The sequence below is a fragment of the Pteropus vampyrus genome, unplaced genomic scaffold (genome assembly GCF_000151845.1).
Source record: "Pteropus vampyrus isolate Shadow unplaced genomic scaffold, Pvam_2.0 Scaffold6, whole genome shotgun sequence".
In the NCBI taxonomy this organism is placed as follows: Eukaryota; Metazoa; Chordata; class Mammalia; order Chiroptera; family Pteropodidae; genus Pteropus; species Pteropus vampyrus.
Genome location: NW_011888787.1, coordinates 6756408 through 6778662, shown reverse-complemented (window position 1 = coordinate 6778662; position 22255 = coordinate 6756408). Strand labels below are relative to the sequence as shown.

Here is a 22255-nt window from a genome sequence, read left to right as displayed (position 1 = left end):
ATTCAGCAGAATCAGCATGGATAAAATAAAAACGCACTGCCATTTAGCCTCCACACTCCGTGCTCCCAAAGCCTCCTAAAGCTCTCCAGGCTTGGGCTGCTCAGCTTGGGGTTTCTGGGGGTCTCCTGTAGCCCCCTTCTGGCGGTCAGCATTGCAGGGCAGGCCTTGATCTCCACCCAGAGCCTCCAGCATCCACCTGGCGGGTTCTGGGGCTTTGATGGCTTTTTCTTCCTCTACACGAAGCCCGATCTGGTTTTTCAGGGCAGTGGGGAGGGGGGACAAAATCTCTCGATTAGTTCTCACACAGCGGCTGCCCGAGGCCATATGCCGTGTTCTCCAGCTCTGCCGTTATGCATCTTGCTTGTAATTGCTTTAGAATGACACTCATCATGTTCTATTTTATCACCCAATGACAGATCCATACAGGGGAAGGGAAACACGTGAAGGCACACTCACAGAGGGAGCCAGACTGCATAACGGTCAGGAAGAGTGATTGTTCTGAAATTCCAAGAGCTGGACTCTGTCCACTCGCCTAAAGAGAGGACGCGTTGTGTTCTCTGCTGTTGCCTCCGCGTATCAAAGGGAGGCAGGCGTGGAGGGCCGCCTGGCCCACGCTTCCAGAGGCACTTTCACATGCTCACCCGCTCCCTCCAACTCCCTGCAAAACCCTCAGCCTTCTCTGCTGTAATTACTCACAGGAAGATTTCTTTCCAGGAGCAAAAGGCAACTATAAACAGAGAGGCAGAGGTGGAGTTGCTTCTCTGTATGGATGCTCCACCTCCATCCAGCCCTCTGAGGTTGACAGCCTTCCCTTCTCACCCCGTCACTGCTCCAGGGGGCCCACCCCATCCGCCACTTTCCCAGGGAACAGGCAGGGGCCTCCCTCGTTCCTAAAGGTCACGGGGTTGGAAGCTCCCAGGAGCCTGTGAACTGAGCCACGGACACACGAACTGCACTCCGACACCTGCTCCCTGGGGCCGGCGAGGGGGAGGGGGGACATCTGTACTCTCCCCCTGCCCACTGCCAGGAAGGGTGGTAAACCCCAGAGACCATCGGCTGTGACAAAGGAACCCGGAACATCTCGTGTCATCGCCGCCCCTGCCGAGCGCTCTCTGGCACACAGTACGAAGTAGAACACCAAGAGAGCCCTTCCCTCAGAGCCTGAGTGCAGAAATGGGCTGGGGGTGGTGACGGCCTGCGGCCCAAGGGCCCTGAAGTCCTAGTGACTTTTCTCTTCCCCATCTTGGACCAAACCCCTCCACTCACCCCACTGCTGGGCCCTGCGTCTTCTGCCTGAGCTGGCTTCACAGCAGACCCCAAATGAATCCTGCAGAGCCCTACCACCCATTTAGGGTTGAGATCTGGGCCTAGAGAAAACACTCCCAGCCCCAAGTTCCTTTCTTGCTAAGGATGCTGATCCTCCGAGCACCTGCTAAAGCCCCACTTAGCAACCCTGAGAACAGCTCATGGCCTCGGTCACCCTCCAGATGGGGAAACGGGGTCTGCCATGGAGTGGGGACACTACAGGAGCCAAAGACCAGCCAGAGCCGGGTCCTCTTTTCTCCCCTCTCCACAGAAAAGTTCCCAAGAGCTTGGGCCTCTGTAGTGACCCCTGTCCAAGCCTAGAAGGGGGTCAGGTACAGAACACTGGAAAATCCTTGGGGGAACCTGGGGCTAGATTTGGGGGTGGGAACAAGAAATCCCATGTTGACCCCTTAGGCTGAGACAGAGAGAGAGGCCTGCCTGACGCACAAACAGTTACGCAGGCGAAACTGCCTCCAATCCAGAGTAGACACTTTCTCTCACGTGAAGATGGGAATGAGGGAATGAGCTTACGTCCCGGGGGACAGGGGACAGAACAGAACAGACTGTTTCCAGCGCACTTTCCCATCAACACTCATCTTTCTATTTCTTAATGAGGAACCCGCAGGGCGCCCAGGGCCTTAGCGGTCGGGGAGGTTAGGGAATGATCGGGGGAACCCCATCCAAAGGCCCACTTTCCCCTCGGGAAGATCTCGGGTCACACCCTGCCTCCTGCCCCTCCCTGCCAGAGCAACGGGGTGTATGCCCAGGAGCCTGGGGAGGGGGCACGGGTAAGGCAGCCTGGACTTTGCTCTTGTCTTGGGGAGGAGAGAGATGCCACGGAGGGCACAGCCCCCTGTCTGCCCGGGGACTCGGGCTACAGCCCGGCCTACTTCACTCCCTCCTGGCTGAGCCACAGGGGCTGGCAGCCAGGATTCGGGCTGGCTGCAGCGGGCCTGTCCACCTGCACTCATCACAAATGCAGTGGGCAGCCTCGGCTGTCCCTCAGAAAGCAAACATTGACGCCAGCGAGGCCATTGTGCTCCCAGCAGCCCTGTCACCCCCATCAGACCCAGTTGGCATGATGTTTCCTGGTCTTTGTTGAATGTGTCCAATTTCCTGACCAACTCCCTGATAAATAATCGTTTCCTCGTTCACTCTCGGCAGCTCCAAGCAAGGGAAGGGAGGAGGCTGGTTGGATGGGGACGTCTCTTTCTTTTGTTTCCTCGGTGTCTGAAAGCCAAGGTTGACCTCTGCTTAGTGCAGAGGGCACAGGCTGCTCTGCAAAGGGCTGTCTGTCTCCTCCTTGGCAGCTGCCAGCAGCTACCAAGTCCCCTCCGTGCTGCCCTTTGCATCGACTGTGCATCTTCTCTCCGCTCCCCTACGCTGAAGCTCTGCACTGAAACTGGGTGACGAGCTAACAGGATGACGGTCTAGGGAACTGGGTATTTTACGGGAGGCCGGAGGGAGACATTAGAAGATCTCATGGCATGAAAGGAAGAGCATCGTCTGGGAACTAAGATGATCTGAGTTCCTGTCTGACCATAGCTGCTGCCTGACTGACACTGGGCTGTCATCTCAGCCTTCTCATGGCTGAGACACGGGACTCAGCCAGAGCCCTCCTCGCCTGTGTGAGTGGGGCCTGCAGAGCTGAGCCCTTGGGCAGCTACAGTTCCACTTCCGTTCTCCCTGCAGCTTCTGCCCTGAGTTTCCCTGGCCCGAGTCGCTGGCACACCATCTGGTCTTCTTGGGCAAGCCAAGAGTTATTTACCAGTGACAGTTCTGTTCATCTGGCCATTCCGCCCACGTGCAAGCCTCAGTGGTGGCTAACGTCGAACACACACGTGCCAGGTGCCGGCCTGGGCACTCCACAAACGTCATTATTTTTCATCCTCACAACAATTCTCATTTCCCAAACCTGAGGTTCACAGGCAGATACCTGTTTGGTCACGTGGCAGAGCTGGGGCTGCAACCCAGGTCTGTCTGCTTTCAGAGCCATGCTCTGACGAACCTCTAGCGGGACCCCCTGGGAGCAGTGAGGCCTGGCTGCCAGCAGCGATCACAGTTGTCAGGAATGAAAACGCCTATGACTCCCTCCTTTTGGCCTTGGGACAGGGGGAAGTTAGTGCCACCAAAGAAGAGAACCTGTTTTCTTCACTATTCCCAACCCCCGGACCAAAAAAGCCACATCACTCCATTGCGCCCCACAGTTAGAGACCTGAAGCCACTTGTGTTGGCATCATGGAAATAACTTGGACTTTTGACAAGGCTAAGTTCCATGTGGACCTCCAGCCTGTCCAAACCTGCCTACTGTCACCCACTATAAAACTGAGTCCACCAAGTTCACAGTAAAGACCCTATGCCAGGCTGCAAAGGCAGTCACCAATTCTCTCCATCCCTTTTTATCTACCCACCCCCCCCACCCCACCGATGTGACATTGAGGCTCTCATCACCAAAAGGTAGAATCTAGTCCTTTACCCCTTGAATCTGGGCTTGCCCATGTGATTCGCTTTGCTTATCGGGACATTAGCAAACGCGCCAGAGGCAGAGGCTTGAAAAGTGCCTGAAGTGTCTGTACGTTGAGTTTGACCTGTCTTGTAGCTCTTGGGGACTCGGTGACTGCCATCATTTGAAGGATTGGGACTATCGAGCTGGATGATGAAGACAAGAGCCATGCCATCCATCCTTGCTGCCCCAGCTCATCTCGAGCCGGCCGCCAGATATGCGCGTGAGGCCATCCCAGCCCATCCACCTCAGTCGAGCCGCAGTTAACCGGAGAGATCGGCTTCGTCAGCCAGACCAAGAGAACCGCCCAGCCAACCCACAGAATCAAGAGAAATAATGAATGTTTATGGCTTCAAGCCACTAGATTTCTGGGGTGGTTTGTTATGCAGTAAAAGCTGACACAGAATCCTATGAAGAAACTGAAGAAGAATATCACGCTCATGAGAGGGACCATCTAGAATAGCAGTTAGTGGGGTCAGAGAGCCAGAATGCCTGGGTTTAAACCCCCCTTGGCCACTGAGTAAGTAACTGATGATTTACTTCATCTCTCTGTGCCTCGGTTTTCTCATCTGTAAAGGGGGTGATATTAACAACATCTACTTGATAGGGCTGTTGCGAAAACTGAATTAATAAATGTGGAGCACTGAGAACAGTGCCTGGCCCATGACATGAGAGTTTTCCTATCATTATTATTAGAATAAACAGCCCCACCAAAGTCACTATTGTCATTGAGTTGTTCTCTGGAGGCGGGAGGCTGGCCAGAGACCTCCGGCTCCAGCGAAGGCTGACCTGGGCCAGTGCACTGACCCGCTCAGGAGGGACGGAGGTGAGACCTCAGGAAAGATGTCCAGGCAGGGAGCTCTGCTAGATATCTGCCAAGGAGGTTCCAGGGGGCCTTCCAGCCGGACAGCCGTCGGGGACCGAGAGGGGCCCGGGCAGGCTGCGCTGCCCCAGCTGCTGCTGCACCAACACACGGAGTTTCTTCTCTTCTGGAAGGTTTTCCGTCTAAGCAAAGCCTTGGCTTCTCTGAGAGCATCTTATTGCCCTCCTCGAGGCAGTCTTGAGGTTTGGAGGGAATTAGTCCTCCACGGGAAGGGAGCGGAGGACTCGTCCTGATCCTCCTTAATCCCCCCCACCGGCCAGCGCCTCTGAATTGCTTTCTGGATATAACTCTATTGCAATTCAGTGGAAGGAGAGAAATAGGCAATTATATACCAATATGGCTGCCTGGGTACCCGGGCAGGGCGCTAAGACTCCTACGCCACAGTACTGGACTCAAGGATTTGACTGCCTTCCCTGGCTTGGCACATGGTGCTGGGCCAAAGCAGACCGACACTGAGAATGGCCCATCAGGGACCCTGAGAGCACCAGGAGGGTAGGGGTGAAATCAAAGATGCTGGAGTCTCCCGACCCGTGGGCCTTCATGCACAGGTGAGCAGGTTTGGGTTACAGACAGGTAGCGGTGTGTGCGTATCTCCTCAGCCCCCAGAAAGGCTGGGTAGAGGAGAGGAAAGCAGGAACCTGATCAATAAGGTCCTGCCTCAAGAAGCCTGGCCAGCCCCAGAGAAGCAAGGTCAAAGGCATGGCCAGGTGACCACGCTGGTCTAAAGGAGAACCGTCAACCTTGGAGCAAGGAGGGCAGCACAAATTCAGAGGGGCCCCTCTTGGACAGAATGGAAGTTTACCTTGTTGAAATTCTAGGGGCTATGAGGAGGCAGCCATGAGAATGGGGTGGAGAAGAGAACTAACTCTTGCCTACGCAGGAAACGGGAGGGTTGGGGTTCTCCGGCCTGCAGGCGTGGGACCGCCACTGCTGGGAGAGCAGTCCCCGGTGCCCAGTCACTGGGGACAGGGCTGCCTCCTTCACCTTTCTCTCCATCGCTCGGAGGCCATAGTCCCTAGCTCTGCCAAGGAGCATGACTAGAGGTGTCAGTACAGTTCGTCTGATTCATTTCTGAATCTGGTGACCACACCAGGCTTTTTGTCACCCCAGAAGCAGGCACACGGAGTCTGCCCAACAGGGATGTTTGTTGACTGAATAAAGGAAAGGGGCAATAGCTGATTCAGACCCGCACCGCAGGCAGAGACTTGAGCTCCTCGCCCAACCCCTGACACATTTTTGTGTAAACAGGATCACAAATCCCAAGACTGCTGAATCTCCCTGGTTTGCATTTAATTTTAAGCAAACTGGTCTTTGGTTTAATTGTAAACAATTAACACGAAGAAAACAAAGATTTTAAACTTGTTTTTTTTATAATGAAAATATTCGTACCTTTGTGCGTACACAAGCCCCCGTTAAAAAAAGTTACCCCTATAATTTAAGTTTCATTAAATAATATTGACACGCCAAATGAGAGGCACTCACACCTATGGGAATATGGGAGTTTTACAGATGCTGCTTGAAAGACGACAAGATATTTTTTTCTTTATATGTTTGGTATATTTCACAATTTTTTTAAAGTAAAAAATCTAACATCTTCACTTATGGGAGGTCCCTAGAGCAGTCAAATTCATAGAGACATGATCCCTGTCGATTCTCTCTGGATTCTTTCAGTAGAGTTCCTTTCTGGGGTAATGGGGTGGGTGGGTGAGGGGTTCATCTAAGGACCAGAAGCCCCAAGCTTGGCCCAGGATGATGCCTCTGGTGTGGGAGAGAGGGTGACCTTTCAGCAGGCCAACCTTCCAAGAATGGAGGGACTCTGGATGGTAAAAAGAGAACAAGGACCTAGAGGTTCCCCAGTGTCAACAAAGGCCCAGGATGACACTGAGGACTCCCTCCTCTGCCCGCCCTCTCCACCAGCAGGCCTTCGTGCATGCGCACACATCATGTGCACACAGCGCGCACACACACTCACACATACACACCGTGAGTATGGTGCCAGTTTCTGGCTCTCTCCTCCAAGTTTCACTTTTGGCCTGGAACACGTTGCCTTTCCAGCTCTCCAAGCCAACTTTCTCACATGATTTACACACTCCTAGAAGTTCTGTCTCTTCCATATATCTCTAGGTGGATAGATGTGACGATCCCCTTGGCTCTGCCCTATCTGGATAGGTAACACCCCAGAGGTACATACCTCACCCCAAGTTTGGGCATATCCTCCCTCACTTCATGCTGTGAAACGTACAAACCTTGCCCCGACTCATTGCCCAGTACTGCTTGATTTAAAGTTTTTTGTCTATCGGTTGTTTGACCCACACACACGTGCAGGTGCTTCTCACTGTGTCTGAAGTGAACTGGCAGGACGTGACAGGGCAGCGATGGGCCAGGACCTGACAATGGAGCCCTTTCTGTGTGCCAGGCACTCTGCTCGGAGCTGGAGTCCCGGACCGCGATGCCTTTCGCTGAGGAGCAAGGGCTGCCTACGCAGACGGGCTGTTTACCCAGGCGTTCAGAGGGCAGTGACAGGAGAAAGCGGGCCTCCCTGGGGGAACACTCCCTGACCTGGCCCATCTCCACCGAACTGCCCCTCCTCTGCCACCACCCCGCTGCCTGCCCACTCTGCCGCCTTCGTCCGCTCTGCGTGCTGGAAATAACGCCCGTGGGAGGCCCACAGCCAGACAGCCCACACGCTCGCCCTCTCCCCAGTCCTCTGTGATCATTTAATGGTTGGTTTCATTCAAATAACTCAAGGTAATGTAAGCCAAGCTGCCCACACGAATGCTAATAGCGATATATAGATTCCCCTGCGTTCCTGTGGGGAACTCATGTAATAAAATAATGGGAGTGGAGAAGGGAAGGGCCATTTACAGACCAACGGGATAACAGGAGAGAAATAAGCAGGGGGTGGGGGGGGGTGGGGCAAGCAGGACCCTGGTGGGTGGGGGACCATGGATGGGGTGAGGTCTCCACTTACCCTAGAACTCCCCCATCTGTGCCACACAGGCCCTTGGCTGTTGACCCCAATGGGCCTGGAGAGGAGCTGGCACACCCAGGAAGCCTCCGCTCCCCAAACGCCTTGGAACTGCCAGGGCTGTGCCCATGTCACCCTAAGTCTGTGCCAGGACAGATGTCCCAGGGTCTACTTGTCAGTGAGTCCCTAGTGACGTCCTTGATCATAATTATATTTGCATTTCAGAGCAAAAGGGGATAGATTTTGCCTAAATCCGAGGATACGCAGGGCTGACAGAGCTACCTGATGGTCCCAGGGCTGACATCATACGCCTTCCCCTCATCTGGCCCATCCAGACGTGCTCGGGGAGTTGAACTCACAATTCCCTGCTCTAAGTGGTAGAGGGCTGCTGACCTTGATCTGGGTCACCATCAGGTATCCTGGAGCCCTCTTGGGAAGTCCAAGCAGGACCTCCCAGGCCCCTCTGCAGACTCGCGTTTCCGATGGCCACTTTGGGCAAGGACTCTTTTAATTTCTGCCTCTTTGGAGATGAAGAACCGGAAATGGGAAGGTCCCCAGTGCCCATCTAGTGGCTGGTTCTCCGACCTGTGGATCATCAGGCTACTGGGCTGATGATCCATTTCTCTTTGAAGAGTGAGATTTAACAGCCTGCAAACTGGCTGGGAGATTGAGAACTCACGAAGTCCAAGCCCTCACCATACAGAAGAGGACGCGGAGGACCAGAGAGGGGAGGTGACTTGCCCAAGATCACACAGCCTGCTGAAGGTGGCCCCGTGACCCACATCTGACTCCTAGTCCAGCAGTCTTTCTGTCGTCCTGCAGAGATCCCCATCCCAGCCGACGGTCGGTCAACGCACACGAGGCAACTCGAGCATAAAGCACCTAACTCAGAGCATAAACGCAGCAGCCTCTGCTCCTCAGATGAGAAGCTGACCTTACATGGAAATATTAAGAAAGTCAAACACGATGTGTGTGGGTGGGGGGTGGGCATAACGCTTCATCATCTCTCTCTAAGCCCTGCCCAAACTCTGAGCATGCCAGTCGGGCTGCGGGAAATGTTTTATTAATCAACACAATGCCCTTTTGCCAGCCCAGAAAGAAGCTTCTGCTGCAATAGGGAGGAAGGGGAGAGGACAGGGGCTTCAGCTTAGAAGACAGGAACACGAGCCATCGGGGACAAAAGTCTCAGAACTTCAAGCAGCTTCTGGAGGTAGAAGAGACACAGGCCAGGGAAGAAGGAAGAAGAGAAAACAAATGTAGGGGCACATCTGGCACACTGCTCTTCATCTCTGGTGCAGAAATGGCGTGGAAAAGGCAGAATGAGTCTAATGTCAAAATGTCACAAGAGCCAGCAGAGGGGGAAGTGAGGGCCAACACTCATGAAGACAGAGCCACACCTGGTACTGTGACTCCTCACGGAGGGCTCAGCACCTGTGACCCCTCAGGGGTTACATTCTCCGGGAGACTCCTCGCCCCTCCGCACGTGCCCCATCTTCCTGCCATATATCACCACGAGGGGACGACGGCTGCGAGGAGTGGAGGACATGCAGCCTGTGCTCTGTCCTCGGGTTCTGACAGGCTCCCCCATCACTGCTGCTTCCCTCCATTCCAGAAATGTGAGGACTGGCCACCCCGCTCTCTGCGGAGCTGAGCTGCGGTATCTCTTAGTGGGAGGGCCGGCTGAAAGGCTGAGTTATGCCCAAGGGTCAGCTGTAGGCGTGGGTAGGGATGTCATCAACACCCAGATATAGGACATGGGCAAAAAAAAAAGCCACCGGAGATCAGAATCTGTCCAGAGAGGAAGGCGGCATGAGATTTTAAAAAGTTATTCTAAAAGATATTTACAGAGGCTATTTAAATACTGTGTATATTTGCAACTTCCTTTCCCTTAATCTTTTTTTTTTTTTTTGCACAAGGTCTATTGCTACGCGAAAATCTCCCATCTCCTTTTTCTGTCTTCCCTCCCTTCACCAGTAAGGGCTTCGCCTCCTGCTTGTCACATGGGTTCGTTCACGTCTCTGTTGCCCCAGACAAGCTTGGATCCCCGCTAACCTTGTCTCTCCCGACTCTGATCTTCCCTTTGTCACTGTCCCGTGTTCGCTCTTTGCTCTCATGACCTTTGCCAACAGGTCCTGGCATGGAAGGAGGCTGGGGGCGCTGTGTCTTCCTTCCTTTTTTCCCCAAGACAGAGGCTGGGGGAGATTTCTCCCGAAGGTGTCTCTTATGGAAAGCTGGGTGGTTAGTGATAAGTTAAAAGCCAACGCAGGTGGGACCCACACGAGTTGGAACCCCGGCTTCTCTATTCACAGCTGCAGCTCTAAGCAGGCCTCAGCTTCTTCAGCTACAGAACACAGAAAATAGCAATATCTCTCGTATGGTTCATGAGAGGTTATCGGGAGGGTAAAATGAGAAAATGCATGTAAACAATTTATATTTAGCACAGTACCTGGAACGTCGTAAAAGCAACAACACTGTCGTTAGTGTTGTTGCTGATGATGAAGGACAGTGGTCCCTCACGTGGCAGGGTGAGACTATTTCTACTCATTCAGTCCTCAGCTGTGATGGCAAACAGCTGCTTCTCCGCCTTCTGGATAACAACCCTAAAGAGACTGGAGCACAGCTATTAAGGCATCATTTCTGTCCCGGGGCCAGCCTCTCCCTGACTCCTAAGCAACTGTGGACCTTCACTGGGGAGAGGCAGGAGTGGCTGCCCTCTCCTGCTGTGACTCTGTATCTCTCCCCAGTGTCAGGCTGATGGCCTCACTCTCTCTCCCTTACCAGCTTTATCTCTCTCTCTCTCTCTCTCTCTCTCTCTCTCTCTCTCTCTCTCGCTTTTATTTCAACCTTTCATTCGTATTTTGTACATTCATTTGTTTGTTGTCTGTTGCTCCTACTAGAATGCCGGCCTCAGAGAATTTGTCTATTTTATTCACGAATATATCCACAGCTCCAGGCACACTGCCTGACACAAAAAGACCCACATTTTTGTTGAATAAATGATCGAATGAATAAATACATTTAACTTTTCCACCGTGATCTTTCAAGGGCCAGCTGAAATGCCACCTCCTCCAAGAAGCCATCCCTGAATCCTGCATCCTCCTCTTTCCGCTCACACTTTCTTGCCTTCTACTCGTACCTTGTTGAACCCAGAAATGCAGCTCAGTGTGCACGGGGCACCCCTGCTACGGGACTGAGGCTCCTTACGAAGCAGCGGGCTCTAAAGGAGTCAGAAAGGCTTGGTCTGAATCCAGTGATGCCGCTACGGCTGCAGCGTGGGAGCTCGGGCAAGTTACCTGAACTCAATGTCTCAGTCTTGTCACGTGTAGAATGGGAACCTAGCGCCCACCTCACAGGACTGAGTCCTCATCCCCTTTCTCTCCTTCTAGTGAGACACATATCAGCTAGGGCCGTGTCTTGCTCACAGGGACAGCTCAATGCACGTTTGCCGACTTGCTGAACCATCGCTTTCCCTATTGCTTATCGAGAACCCAAGGTGGCATCTCGGAGAGGGAGCAGGCCAGAGGTGATGCCAGGGGTTGTGCCTGACATCTCTCTCTGGAGAAGGAGGGTTGAGATTTAAGACATACAGCAGTATCTGAAATCTATGAAGGCTCTGCCCAGGAGTCTGGCACTGTAAAGACCAGGACAGTGCCACCCACAAAGGCTGCACCATTCTGAGTCAGCGTCCCCCTTGGCCAGGCACGGACGGTTGTTGGTCTGTGACCATTTAGACCCCATCTCCTATCCACATGCAAGGTAAGGATCCTGTTATTTTTTTTATTTTTTATTTTTAGCAAAGCCTATAAACAAATTTTGCTTTCCTGGGTCAGTGCTGTTTATTCAATTATCATTGTAGGAAACTAAAAAGGAAACCTTGTTTTACTAGAAAAAACCAATATGACCTTTTAGCTCCAGCAAAAACACCATATGAAAGGGAAGGAACTTCCACAGGCCAAGAAGGGAGGCTGCAGAGAGGCGGAAACGTCAGCAAAGCCGCTCTCAGGTGGCACCGACTTTCCTAAAGGGGAGCGGAGAGTGTCCCCCACAGCCCCCTCTCTTCCTTCCCTTGGTGTTGTCCTTGGCAGTCTCAGCTCTTTTTCCTGCTTCAGCTGATAATTTTGAAAACTACCTCGTTAGCCCCCTTCTCCCTGCAAAGCTCCTTTCCACCTTTCCACCTGCCTGCTGGCCACCTCAAGGACAGCAGGGTAAACTGCAAACGCTGCAGGTGCAAAGCCAAGTTCATTGTCTCTACCTTCTCCCCAACCTCCCACCAAGCTGTTTGTCCTCGAATGTCTGCTAACTCCCTATCTCTAATCGGCCAGTCTTGCGATTCCAGGGTTACTCTGACTTCTTCTCCTGGATGTCTTTCCACTCTAGTCCTTTCTCTTCTTTTCCACGGTGACTGTCCTAGGTCCCACTTTCTTTACTTCTTCCCTGCATCGGTCTTATGTCTGACCACACCGTGTCCGAGGTCTTCCTTCTAACATTCATCCAGGAGACAGCTGCCAAATCTTCCTAATCAACGCGTCACTACAACTCCTTGAGTGGCTCCCTGATGCCTACCAAATAAATTCCTTAGACTAATATTCTAGGCCCTCTCTGCCTCTAGAAAACCTTTCGATGCTGCTTATCTTTAGCCATTATCAGCATATACCTTAAACACTAGCAACCCAGCATATTTGTTAAGCTCTCCAAGCGCCATGCCCTTTTGCAATGTACTTACATTTTCCGTTTCCACATATGAAAATCCTACCCACTGTTGTTGGTTTAGCTGAAATGTCACCTTTTCCGTGAAGCCAATCATTCATTCATCAGCAAATATTTACTAGGCATTTATTCTGTGCCAAACACTTCCTGATTATTTCAGCACATACCCCATTCTCTCTTGTATGCTCATAAACATATTCAAACCTCCTGCGATATTGTAAACCTAGGGACAGACTGAGGTCGAATTTATTTCTAGATCCCCAACAAATACTAGGTGTCCAACAATCTTTGTGGAATTGAATCAAGATTTATGCTGTCCATGGTTCTGATATCGTTTCATTTAATTCTCCTAGTTTTTTGTTGTTTTTTTTTTTTTGTTCCTGCTTAAGTATGTGTGACCACGAAGAAGTAAAAATAAACTAATGATACTTCTCAGCAGCTATAAGCCTGTAATTATGGTTAACTCTCAGTTACCCATGCCACTAGGAAAATAGTGGTGGAGAGAATCCCACACCGGAAACATAATGAGATTATCTCCCTCCGTCCTTGACATGTATTGGATAATTTTTAAGGAGCAGATTTGCCTTTTTAATTCTGTTTGGATGATCAGGTTGTTACTTAAGAATACAGTCTCTCAACGGCTGGCTGGGTCGGAGGGGTGGAAGGGGAGATGGAGGACTGTGCTGCGGGGAGGAATCCAGTCCTTAATGAAACGTCTGCTCTACATGACCCCAAAGGCAAGCCTGGACAATCAGAACATCGCAGGCACTTGGGCTGTGTCAGCACAGCCCAGGGTTTGGCCAGTTTCTCTCAGAGGACTGCAAGGGATGGAGACGTCTCAGCCCCCAACAGCCCACTCTGGTGTCCAGAATTGGTTTTTATTTAAAGATGACAACGACAAAGTACCGCTGGGACTGAGTAAGCTTCTGGGATGGAGCGGGGCTGTGTTTCCAGTCTTGGCATCAAGATGATGCCTTGCTGTGCCACCAGGAACCACTGGATGCAAAGCCAAGAAAATGAGATTTGCAATTTTGCATTGATAGCCAGATAATGTAGGGGGAAAATTCCCCTCTTCCCCTTCTGAAGCAAACAAATATCACATGTGGTGATTCGGCAGCTGCATTAGTTGGGGGAAATTGATGCACATTTCATGTGTCAGGGAGCTGAATCCCAGAGAATGGAGCCAGCCTCCCAGAAAATGGTTTCTTTATATAGTTCCATCCATTTATTGTTTGATTGGACTTTCTGTATATTAAATTCAAGCTGTTCTGCCGCTCATGGGTATTATGATGCGTTGGCTCTGTGGGAAATAATGAAGGTGATGGGATTTTACAGCATCACATTACAAAGGAGGCGTCCCCAGCCTCATCCATCTTTCCATCAACTAGCTTGTGTGTGAGGTGGCACTTATATTAAAACGATTTTTCTGATTCCGTTTAATGACACTCATTCAAGTCCTGACACCAGAATATGATAACATGAGCTAGATGCAATCTCCCCCATCCAGTCACGGTCAGCAGAGGCTGAGTTATCTCCCCTCCCCTGCAGGCCGCCACCTTCCCACCCGCCCATCGTTTGCATTGAGCTGGGCGGAAGCAGGTGGGGGCTGAGGAGAAGAGGCCTATCTGTTCTGGACCCCACCTGGAGGCCAGGCTGTCGGAGCCTTTCGGTCGAGAACTTTGGGTGCTCAAAGGCGTGGTGGTGACCTCTTCCTCCGTAGCACAACCGAGTCCCATTAGAAGTCAGTCTGTGGTCACTACTGCACACGCCTTCCGAAAGAGATGCTGGGGGCCTGGCTCCCCCTTCCCAGAAGAGGAGAGCAGACGTGGAGACCGCCGGAGGATGAACACTTAAGACGCGAGTAGCGTGTCAGCTTCCTGGAAGCGGGAGGTCGTGTTTGGGGTCACCTGCCTGAGGACGGGGATGGGGAGAGCCTCACAGCTAAAAGTCCCTGCCCCATCCCTGCCCCGGAGGAGCTCCCACCATGGGGGCGCATGGCCAAGAGCCTCGCGTGACCTGAGACAGGAGCTCCCTCCTGGGCAAGAGAAACAAAAACGCTGAGGAGAGGGAGGGCCCGGCTGCTTTTTATTTATACTATTTTCAGGCAGAATAATTGCTGCTCCTCAGGAAGAATCATGTTTGTGTTTATGGGTGTGTTTAAAGAAGGAAACCCAAACAAACCAAACACACAGGGAGAGAGAGAGATGGAGATGAATTTTGAAGATTCTAGAAGAGAGCTGTGAAAGGGGCACGAGCCCGGGAATCCTCGGCAGAAACTGCAGCAATGTGACTTGCTGGATCGGAGACCAAGCTGACACGATGTGAAGCACCCAAAGGGCTCGCATGCTACCCGTGCAAATACCTCTCTCCCTCCTCTGCAGCCTGGAGGCCCCCGACAGCTCCTCTGCTTAAGCGGCTCCTACAGCCACCGACTTTGCGAGTGGCCTCTCTGTTTCAGTTTCTAAACTGGGACTGTCTCCTATGGTGGGGAGCACCGGGCCCAGCCCTCTCCAGGTGCTCAACAAATGCTGGCTGGGTTGAAAGAAACCTCGATCCAGGCACAGATGCCCCTGCCACAGCCAGCCCAGCCCTGCTCGCAGACGTGCGTGCTCCAACCTGGCATTCGGGCCTGTGCGACTGCACTAGGGTCTCGCTGCCCTGGGCCTCAGAGCCACCCTGCAGGGCCTTGAGGCCTCGTCTCATGAAATGCTTCTCCCAGGAGTGGAGAGGCCTTTAGGACTGGACTGCATCTTCTGGGCCAGTCCCTTGCTATGGGAGCTGGTGATGCTTTCAGCTGGCACGGTGGGAGCAGAACCAGTGCATGCTTCCTGTCACCTCTGCCTTCGAATATATGCAAAATCTCTCGGCTCCTCCATTGCCACTGCCACCACCCTCAGTTCCAGCCACCATCATCTCTTGCCTAGATTATTGTGGTAGCTTCTCCCTGCACTGTATTTACTGCCCAGCGCCCGGAGTGATCCTCGTAAAGCCTAAGTCAGATCTACTCAAAAACCTCTGGTGGCTTCCCATTCCAAGCGAATTACTAAAAGGTCAAGGGCAAAGTCCTGGCTGTGATCACGAGGTCCCTGCATGAGCTGCTGCCCTCTACTCGCACTAGCTGCCCCTCTGCTCTTGTGGCTCCACCATCAGAACCTTCTGGCTATTCCAAGAATAGCACGCCAAGGCCCCTCCTGCCCGATGGCCTTGGCATTGGCTGTTCCCCGAGCTACCCACATTCCCTCAGGTTTCTGCTCAAATATCACCTTCCTTATCTGAGAGGCCCATCTCGACCTGATATAAAATAGCAACTCGCCTTTGCTCCACCGCCCTCCCACGCTCAGAGCTCCCATTTATCACATCGTGCTTTATTTTTCTCTGTGGCGTGAACTGCTGCCTCATAGAATGTATTTAATTGTTTGTCAATTTACCGTCTGGCCTCCTCCACTAGACTGTAAGCTCCGCAACATTGGAGACTATCTGTTTTCTTTGCTGCTGTATTCCCAGTGCCCAGCAGCGACTCGATAAATATTTGTTGAATAAATAATTGAATGAAGGGAAACTTCCTGGATTCCCTTTTGTTTCTCCCTGGCCCCCAAGTCTACAGTGGGGAACATGGCCAAGTTGCCAAAAATAATGAGGGACGAGGGTTTAAACTTCCCTTGCAAGAAAGGCCCAACCCTGCTAAGGCTGACATCAGAACTAGAGAACACCCTGCTTGGCCTCCACATCTCGGTCGGCCCTGCCCACACGTACCCTGTGTAGACAGCGTTTGGATAGCTCTTTCATCGGTTCTTACAATGGCTGGGAGACAGTCAGCAAATGAGAAAGCGGAAGATGGATAAGCCGGGGTACAAACCTGTTTGGTTGAAGAGCTATTTATTGAGGTCAACTACACACCAGGCCCCGTGCTAGGCGCGGGCCATGCAGTGATCTTTGGAAAGAGATCTGCCCTTGAGGAGCTCACCTCCTGGGAGAAAGACACGTGCGATTAATAAAATGTGGCCACTGGCAAGACAGAGGTACGCAAGGGCTGCAAGCGGAGGGCGACTAGCTCCTGGAGGGCGGGGAGGGCCTCTCTCCTGGAGGGGAGACGGTGCAGAGCTGAGCTTTGAAGGGTGGCAGGAGTAGCCAGACACAGAGCAGAACAAGGGGCCGTTCCCGGAGTGGCAGCGAGAGCATGAGATAGGGCCTCCTCCCTCACCCCTTGTCTACTGCTCTTCCCGCCATTCTTGTTTTGGTTCAAAAAAAAAAAAGAACTGAGTCTCATCCAATTCGTTTTGTCTGTACCTTACACTGGGCTGATCATAGGGCCTGTGTGTTCTCAGAGCCTACAGTGTTGCCTGGAGCACAGCAGGCATTCAAATGTCAAGTGAATGAATGATTCCTTGTTGGGATGTGGGTCTGCACCCTCCTTTAAAAATTTCAGCACCAGTGAACTTAAGAAATGTCAAACCAAGAAAAGACCTTAAGGTCATTCATTCCAGTAAATGCACTCAGATCAGATGCCCCTGGGCAGGGATCCGCCGCCATCCAGGTGGGCACTAGTGGCCAGTGCCCTGGGAGCCAGGAGGAGGGCTGATGGGTCCCAAAGGTAGTGGATGACGGTGCAGCCAGAATTTTGGGAATGGAAGGGTTAACAAAACAGATCTCAGATTGGCTCCACTTCTGGCACTGGGGAGCCTGGTGAAGTACCCCGTTCTGAGCTGTGCTTGCATCGATCTCCTGGGCTCTGCTCCCTGTCTCCCGAAACCCCAGGCAGGCCCCATCCAGGATTATGTTTTAAAGGGAAATGCAAATCACCTGGAGGCTGCTTCGTGCCTGGAAGCAGTAAAAATTGATTCCATTTTCGTTAAAGTGATTTTGGGACACTGTCAAAGCTCTCTCATCTCAGGGCATGGGGTGACAGATAGATAGGCTGCTGGTGTCAATTACATAACCAAGCCAACCAGGCAGCAGTGGGCCATCTGACCAGGAGCAACACTGCCCTGTGTCCTTCCCAAGCCCAATGCTCCCTTGCTCCCCAAATATCCAAGAGGGTCTCGTGCCATCCAGGGCTAGAGCGGGCCCTTAGTAGCCCTGTGGACGCTCGCTCACAAGCCTGTCCTCTGAGCTTCACCTACTGACTGGCTACAGTGCCAGGCCAATTGCAGTAACAAGCATAGTCAAAGCTAAGAAGGAAAATCTGCTTTGAAAAAGCCTATGACATATAATACATCTCAAACTAAATTCCCAAAATAAGATGTTAGTCTTATTTAATACTGGGAGTTCTATGTTATCCCTTCTCTCTGTTAACTGAGATAATTGAGGATTTATTTTATTTATAGCATCAATTATGAGCACAGAAATTAATCCTTTAATGGGGCATTTGGGAACTCAACTATCAAGGGGGTATAAGGGAAATGTGGGCCGGGCACAGGCATCTTCCCCACCAGCATAGGAGGCTGCAAAGAAAAGCCACCCTCAAGCCTTGGTGGCAGTTGGACTGTTATTGTCCTGTGTGTTTAGGTATTTCGAGATATTAAATAAATAGGAATAATTGGCTCCCGAGATCCCTCCCTGGAGGACACCTGAGTGACTCACCAGCAAGTCCTGGGAAAGCAGCAGAGATGCTACCAGAGCCAGGGAGAGTAAACACCTTCACTGGGCATGCAGCCCTTGGACTGTCGGTCGGCCCTGCGCTGCGAAGGAGCTAAAGACTGGAAACGGGAGGTCGGGGAAGGATTAGTGTGAAGAGGGTCTGGGGGCAGGAAGAACTAAGTGTGCTGGGAGCCGTTGGAAGCAACCAGACAGAATGTGGAACGTGGCAGAATGTTGGCCCTTAGTATTCCACAGCCACTCGAGGCTCAAATGCCAGTGAAGAGTAAGAAAAAGACAGGCTTTGTGGAATGGTTATCAAGCCTACAAAGTAGCCAGTGAATGTGTTCAGGACAGAAAACAGCCCAGGGAGAGGTTTCTGGGGTCAAGTTGGTAAGGCCTCCGATAAGGGCATGAAGATCCCCACGATGCCACAGAGCAACTCACTGGATGGACCGAACGCCAGAGAAGGCCGCCCTCTTCTCTTCCAGGGAGCCAGGGCTGGGGCAGAGGACGAATCTTGGGTCCACTCTAAAGAGAGGACAGGTAGGTCCGGAAGGGACTGAGAACAGTATCGGACCAAGCAAATGGAAAAGGCACCCCCCAGTTCGCATTGACCTATCCATTGAAAAGCATTTTGCCAATCACCTGCTATGTACAGCCAAGCGACCATTCATTTGAAGGCAGTATTTAAATTTGCCAGAAGGAAATGTTTTATTGATAAAAACCCTATACTCCTAGAACAGTGCCCGGCGTGAAGTACTCACTGCACCGATGCATTCTCGAATAGCAATATGACTAGAATAGACTATGACACCCTGAGGTCATAATAAAATAGTAACTCCGAAGGTCTGATCCCCACCTATGGGCCCTGACAGTATGGGAACGAGTGGGGTGGTGAGGGGAGAGAGAAGGGACACTGGATAGAGACAGTGGTGACTACAGAAATTTTCTTAACCTCTCTGAGCCTCACTTTTTGCATCTTCAAAGTTGTACAGAATTTTTCCCACCTTGTAGCGCTGTTGTGAAGACTTAAAGAGATAATACATGCAAACTGCTCAGCACGCTGCTGACATATAGTAGACACACATATGCGGCTACACGAATAATAAAAAGTAATGGGCAGGTGGCCACTGGAGTTGTCACTGATGTCCTCTGAAACAGTCCTGTTTTAACTATGACACCCATCCATCTGCCCTGCTTTCTCCTCATGGCAGTCTGAGGCATAACTCTGGTGTCTTAAGTCCCATGGAGGCTTACTTGAGGATGCTGGACAGTCAGAGCCATATCAGAAGCGTGGCCAGGGCGGTCCTGGCCATGGGCGAGGTCCCCTGCAGGAAAGCGAAGGGAGGGCCAGAGTCGGCCTACAAGGGGTAAACGGGCCTCCTTTTCCTGACATGGTGGCCAGCTCTCCAGCCCATTTTATCCCTAATATCCTGCTCTGCTCAAAAGCCCACATCTCCACCTGAGTCAAGAGAGACAAGGTCAAATGACCAGATATTCTTAGCCATTTTGGGTGGGAGCACCTACGCGAAGAAGTGTGTTTGTGTATGTGCGTGTGCGTATGTGTTGGAGGAAGGGGCATGATGACCTCTGTCTGACACACTAGAGGTAAAAGGAATGCCCCCATCACATGTGGCCTTCACAATTGGTCAATGCCACCTCTAGCTACTCCCTCCTATGTGGCAGAATGACAAATGTAATCCTTTTAAAAGGTCCCGTCACCTGCTCAGTCATTCCCAATAAGCTCACACAGCACTATGGAAAAACTGACACCAGTGCCATAGGGTTTCAGCCAGGAAAAAATCGAATCACCAGGACACCGCCAACCAAACTGTCAAAGACCAAATAAAAAGCTTCATGAATTCTCCATCAGCAATATAACGCTTCCTGGCCTGAGCAAATATAGACCCGGCATATGAATTGTGAAGGGGGCTTGCATTAGCTTCAATGACTTGCAATGGCCGAAGCAGAAACCTTAAGAAATACACGTCTCCATAAAGCTGCCTTCACCGGCTCTAATCCCATTAGGGGGAAGACTGCACTCTCCTTCCTGATCCCCTTTCCTCTGATGGAAAGCTTCACATCCCAGCACCATAAATACATTTCTGCGACCTCGCCTGGAGAGGGGACCTCTGAGAGATGGAAGAGACACGGTCACCCGTGACCTCGCTGAGTGCCTCTCCCTCCCTTTGACAATATTGCTGCTCTGTGTCTGACCACATGATTCATTCAGACCAACTTGCAATTGCCCAGGTAGGCCGGGTCATTCTATCACAAAGTCAGGCTGAGAAAGTAAAAAAAAAAAAAAAAAAAAAAAAAAAATTGAGTTCCACACTTTTCAGAAAACCCAAGTGCCGAGTCACTTAGAGAAAGTCTGCTCAGGGCTACTGAACAGAGCATCTGTGGCAGCAGAAAGGAAAAGTAAGGCAAAAGAGAAAACAGCCTGCAAATACATAACGAAGAAGAAATGCTGGAAGGATCCAAAAAGTGCTCTCGGTCTTCTGTGAGTGGAAATCTGTACCTCCCTACCGCGCTCACCAAACTTCCCGCAGCCTTGCTGCTCCCCGCTCCTCTGCCTCCCGCAGGCCTCATAGGCACAGACGCATAAAACACGCAGTCATCACCAACCCCCTCCCCACGCAGACACACACATACGCACACGTGTACAGAACGCGTGGCCGAAAGAAATGGCGACTTAATTTTCCACGTTTTATGAAATACATGCCCGTTCCCAAATGAAAGCTCCATTCGAAGCAAGCCGCTGCCCCCAAACGAATCACTCAGGCGCCTGCCCCTCGTGGGGCGACTCACTCCCGCTGCTCCCACGACTTGGAGAAGGCACGCCGCCCTCCTCTGGCCAACCCGGATGCGGTCCAGAGCTTCGCGGTGCCGCCCACCCGCGCCCCGATCCCGCCGCCAGCGCCCACTTACCCCAGAGTGGTCATGGTGACGATGGTGTACCAAAAGGACGCGGGGATGCTCGTGAACTTGCTGGCGGAGGAGCCCTTCTCGGCGTAAAACATCACAGTGGCAAAGATGATGATGGCCATGGTGAGGGAGAAGAGGAGGAAGCCGAGCTCGGAGGCGCAGCTCTTCAGCGTGTAGCCCAGGATCCGCAGGCCCTGCGAGTGTCGCGAGAACTTGAAGATCCGGAAGACGCGGAAGACGCGGAGCGTGACGAAGGCGCCCGACACGTCCTCGTTGTTGGTCATGACCAGGCCGATGTAATAGGGCATGATGGCCACCACGTCGATGATGCTCATGACGCTGCGGATGAAGCGGTAGCGGCTGGGCGCCGCGAAGAGCCGGAGCAGGTACTCCACGGTGAAGATCATGACGCAGGCGGTGTCCAGGCAGAAGAAGGCCACCGAGTAGCGCTCGCCGCACGGCAGCTCCTTGCTCCCGGGCACCGTGCCGCACGGCACCGTCTCCACCACGTTGGTGATGACCGAGACGGCGATGAAGAAGCCAGTCACGTAGTAGAAGACCAAGGCCAGCGTGCTGGTGTGCGGGTTCTCGAAGGCCCGCCACATGGTCTGGCGGAAACTGAGCGAGGGCATGGACTCCTGGTTGTTCTCCGAGTCGTTGTCGTCCATGAGGCGCTCGGCGTTCTCCCTCTTGCGGTCCTTGTACTCCTCGTAGCAGCAGTCTCCGATGATCTCGGGGAGGATGCCGTAGAAGGCCAGCTCGTCGTCGTAGGCCGAGATGCACTCGTAGCGCGGGTAGTGCAGCTTCCCCGTGCGGTAGAAGTTGAGCACGCAGCGGAACACCTCCGGGTCCCGGTCAAAGAAGTACTCCTTGGTGTCCTCGTTGAAGAAGAACTCCTTCTCCGTGCTGCCCAGCAGCGTGTCCGGGTAACGCTCCAGCGTGGTCCGCCAGGTCTGGAACCTCCGCCCGCTCACGTTGAGCACGATCAGCTCATCCTGCCGCTTGTTCTTGTCGGCCGGGGCCAGCGGCATGGGGCAGTTGGCCACCGGCATCCACCCGATGGCCGCAGCCCGCGCAAAAGGCAGCCAGGCTGCCACTCCCGCTGCCATGGTGACTCCAGCTCTTGGGCCGGCCACTGTGCAGACACCGTGCGCACCAGCTTGGAGTTAGTTCAGCGACCCCTGGGAGACAGGAGGAGAGAGCAGAGAACCGGGTGAGTCCACGATAGTCTCCCAGGTGGGAAATGGGACACAGGGAAGGGTCCTTGGTGAGGGAAACAGCAAAAGTCTTGAAGGCAAATTTATTGAACTGAAATCACCACCCAAGAGAGAGGACTTGGTTCCTTTCTGTCCTCCCCTCGGAGAGAGGGCACCTAGCAGGGGGC

At 52.5% G+C, this 22255-nt stretch overlaps 1 protein-coding gene across 2 annotated transcripts in view; it reads right to left on the bottom strand.

The window, feature by feature from the left end:
* The window catches only part of KCND3 (potassium voltage-gated channel subfamily D member 3), a 195423-nt gene extending 173443 nt beyond the window's left edge, over positions 1-21980 (bottom strand). For both annotated transcript variants that reach the window (XM_023535796.1, XM_011367205.2), the window contains exon 1: positions 20875-21980. In XM_023535796.1, coding sequence (XP_023391564.1) covers positions 20875-21980 — 1106 coding nt within the window. The remainder of the gene's footprint in view (positions 1-20874) is intronic.
* Between the last annotated feature and the right edge of the window lie 275 nt (positions 21981-22255).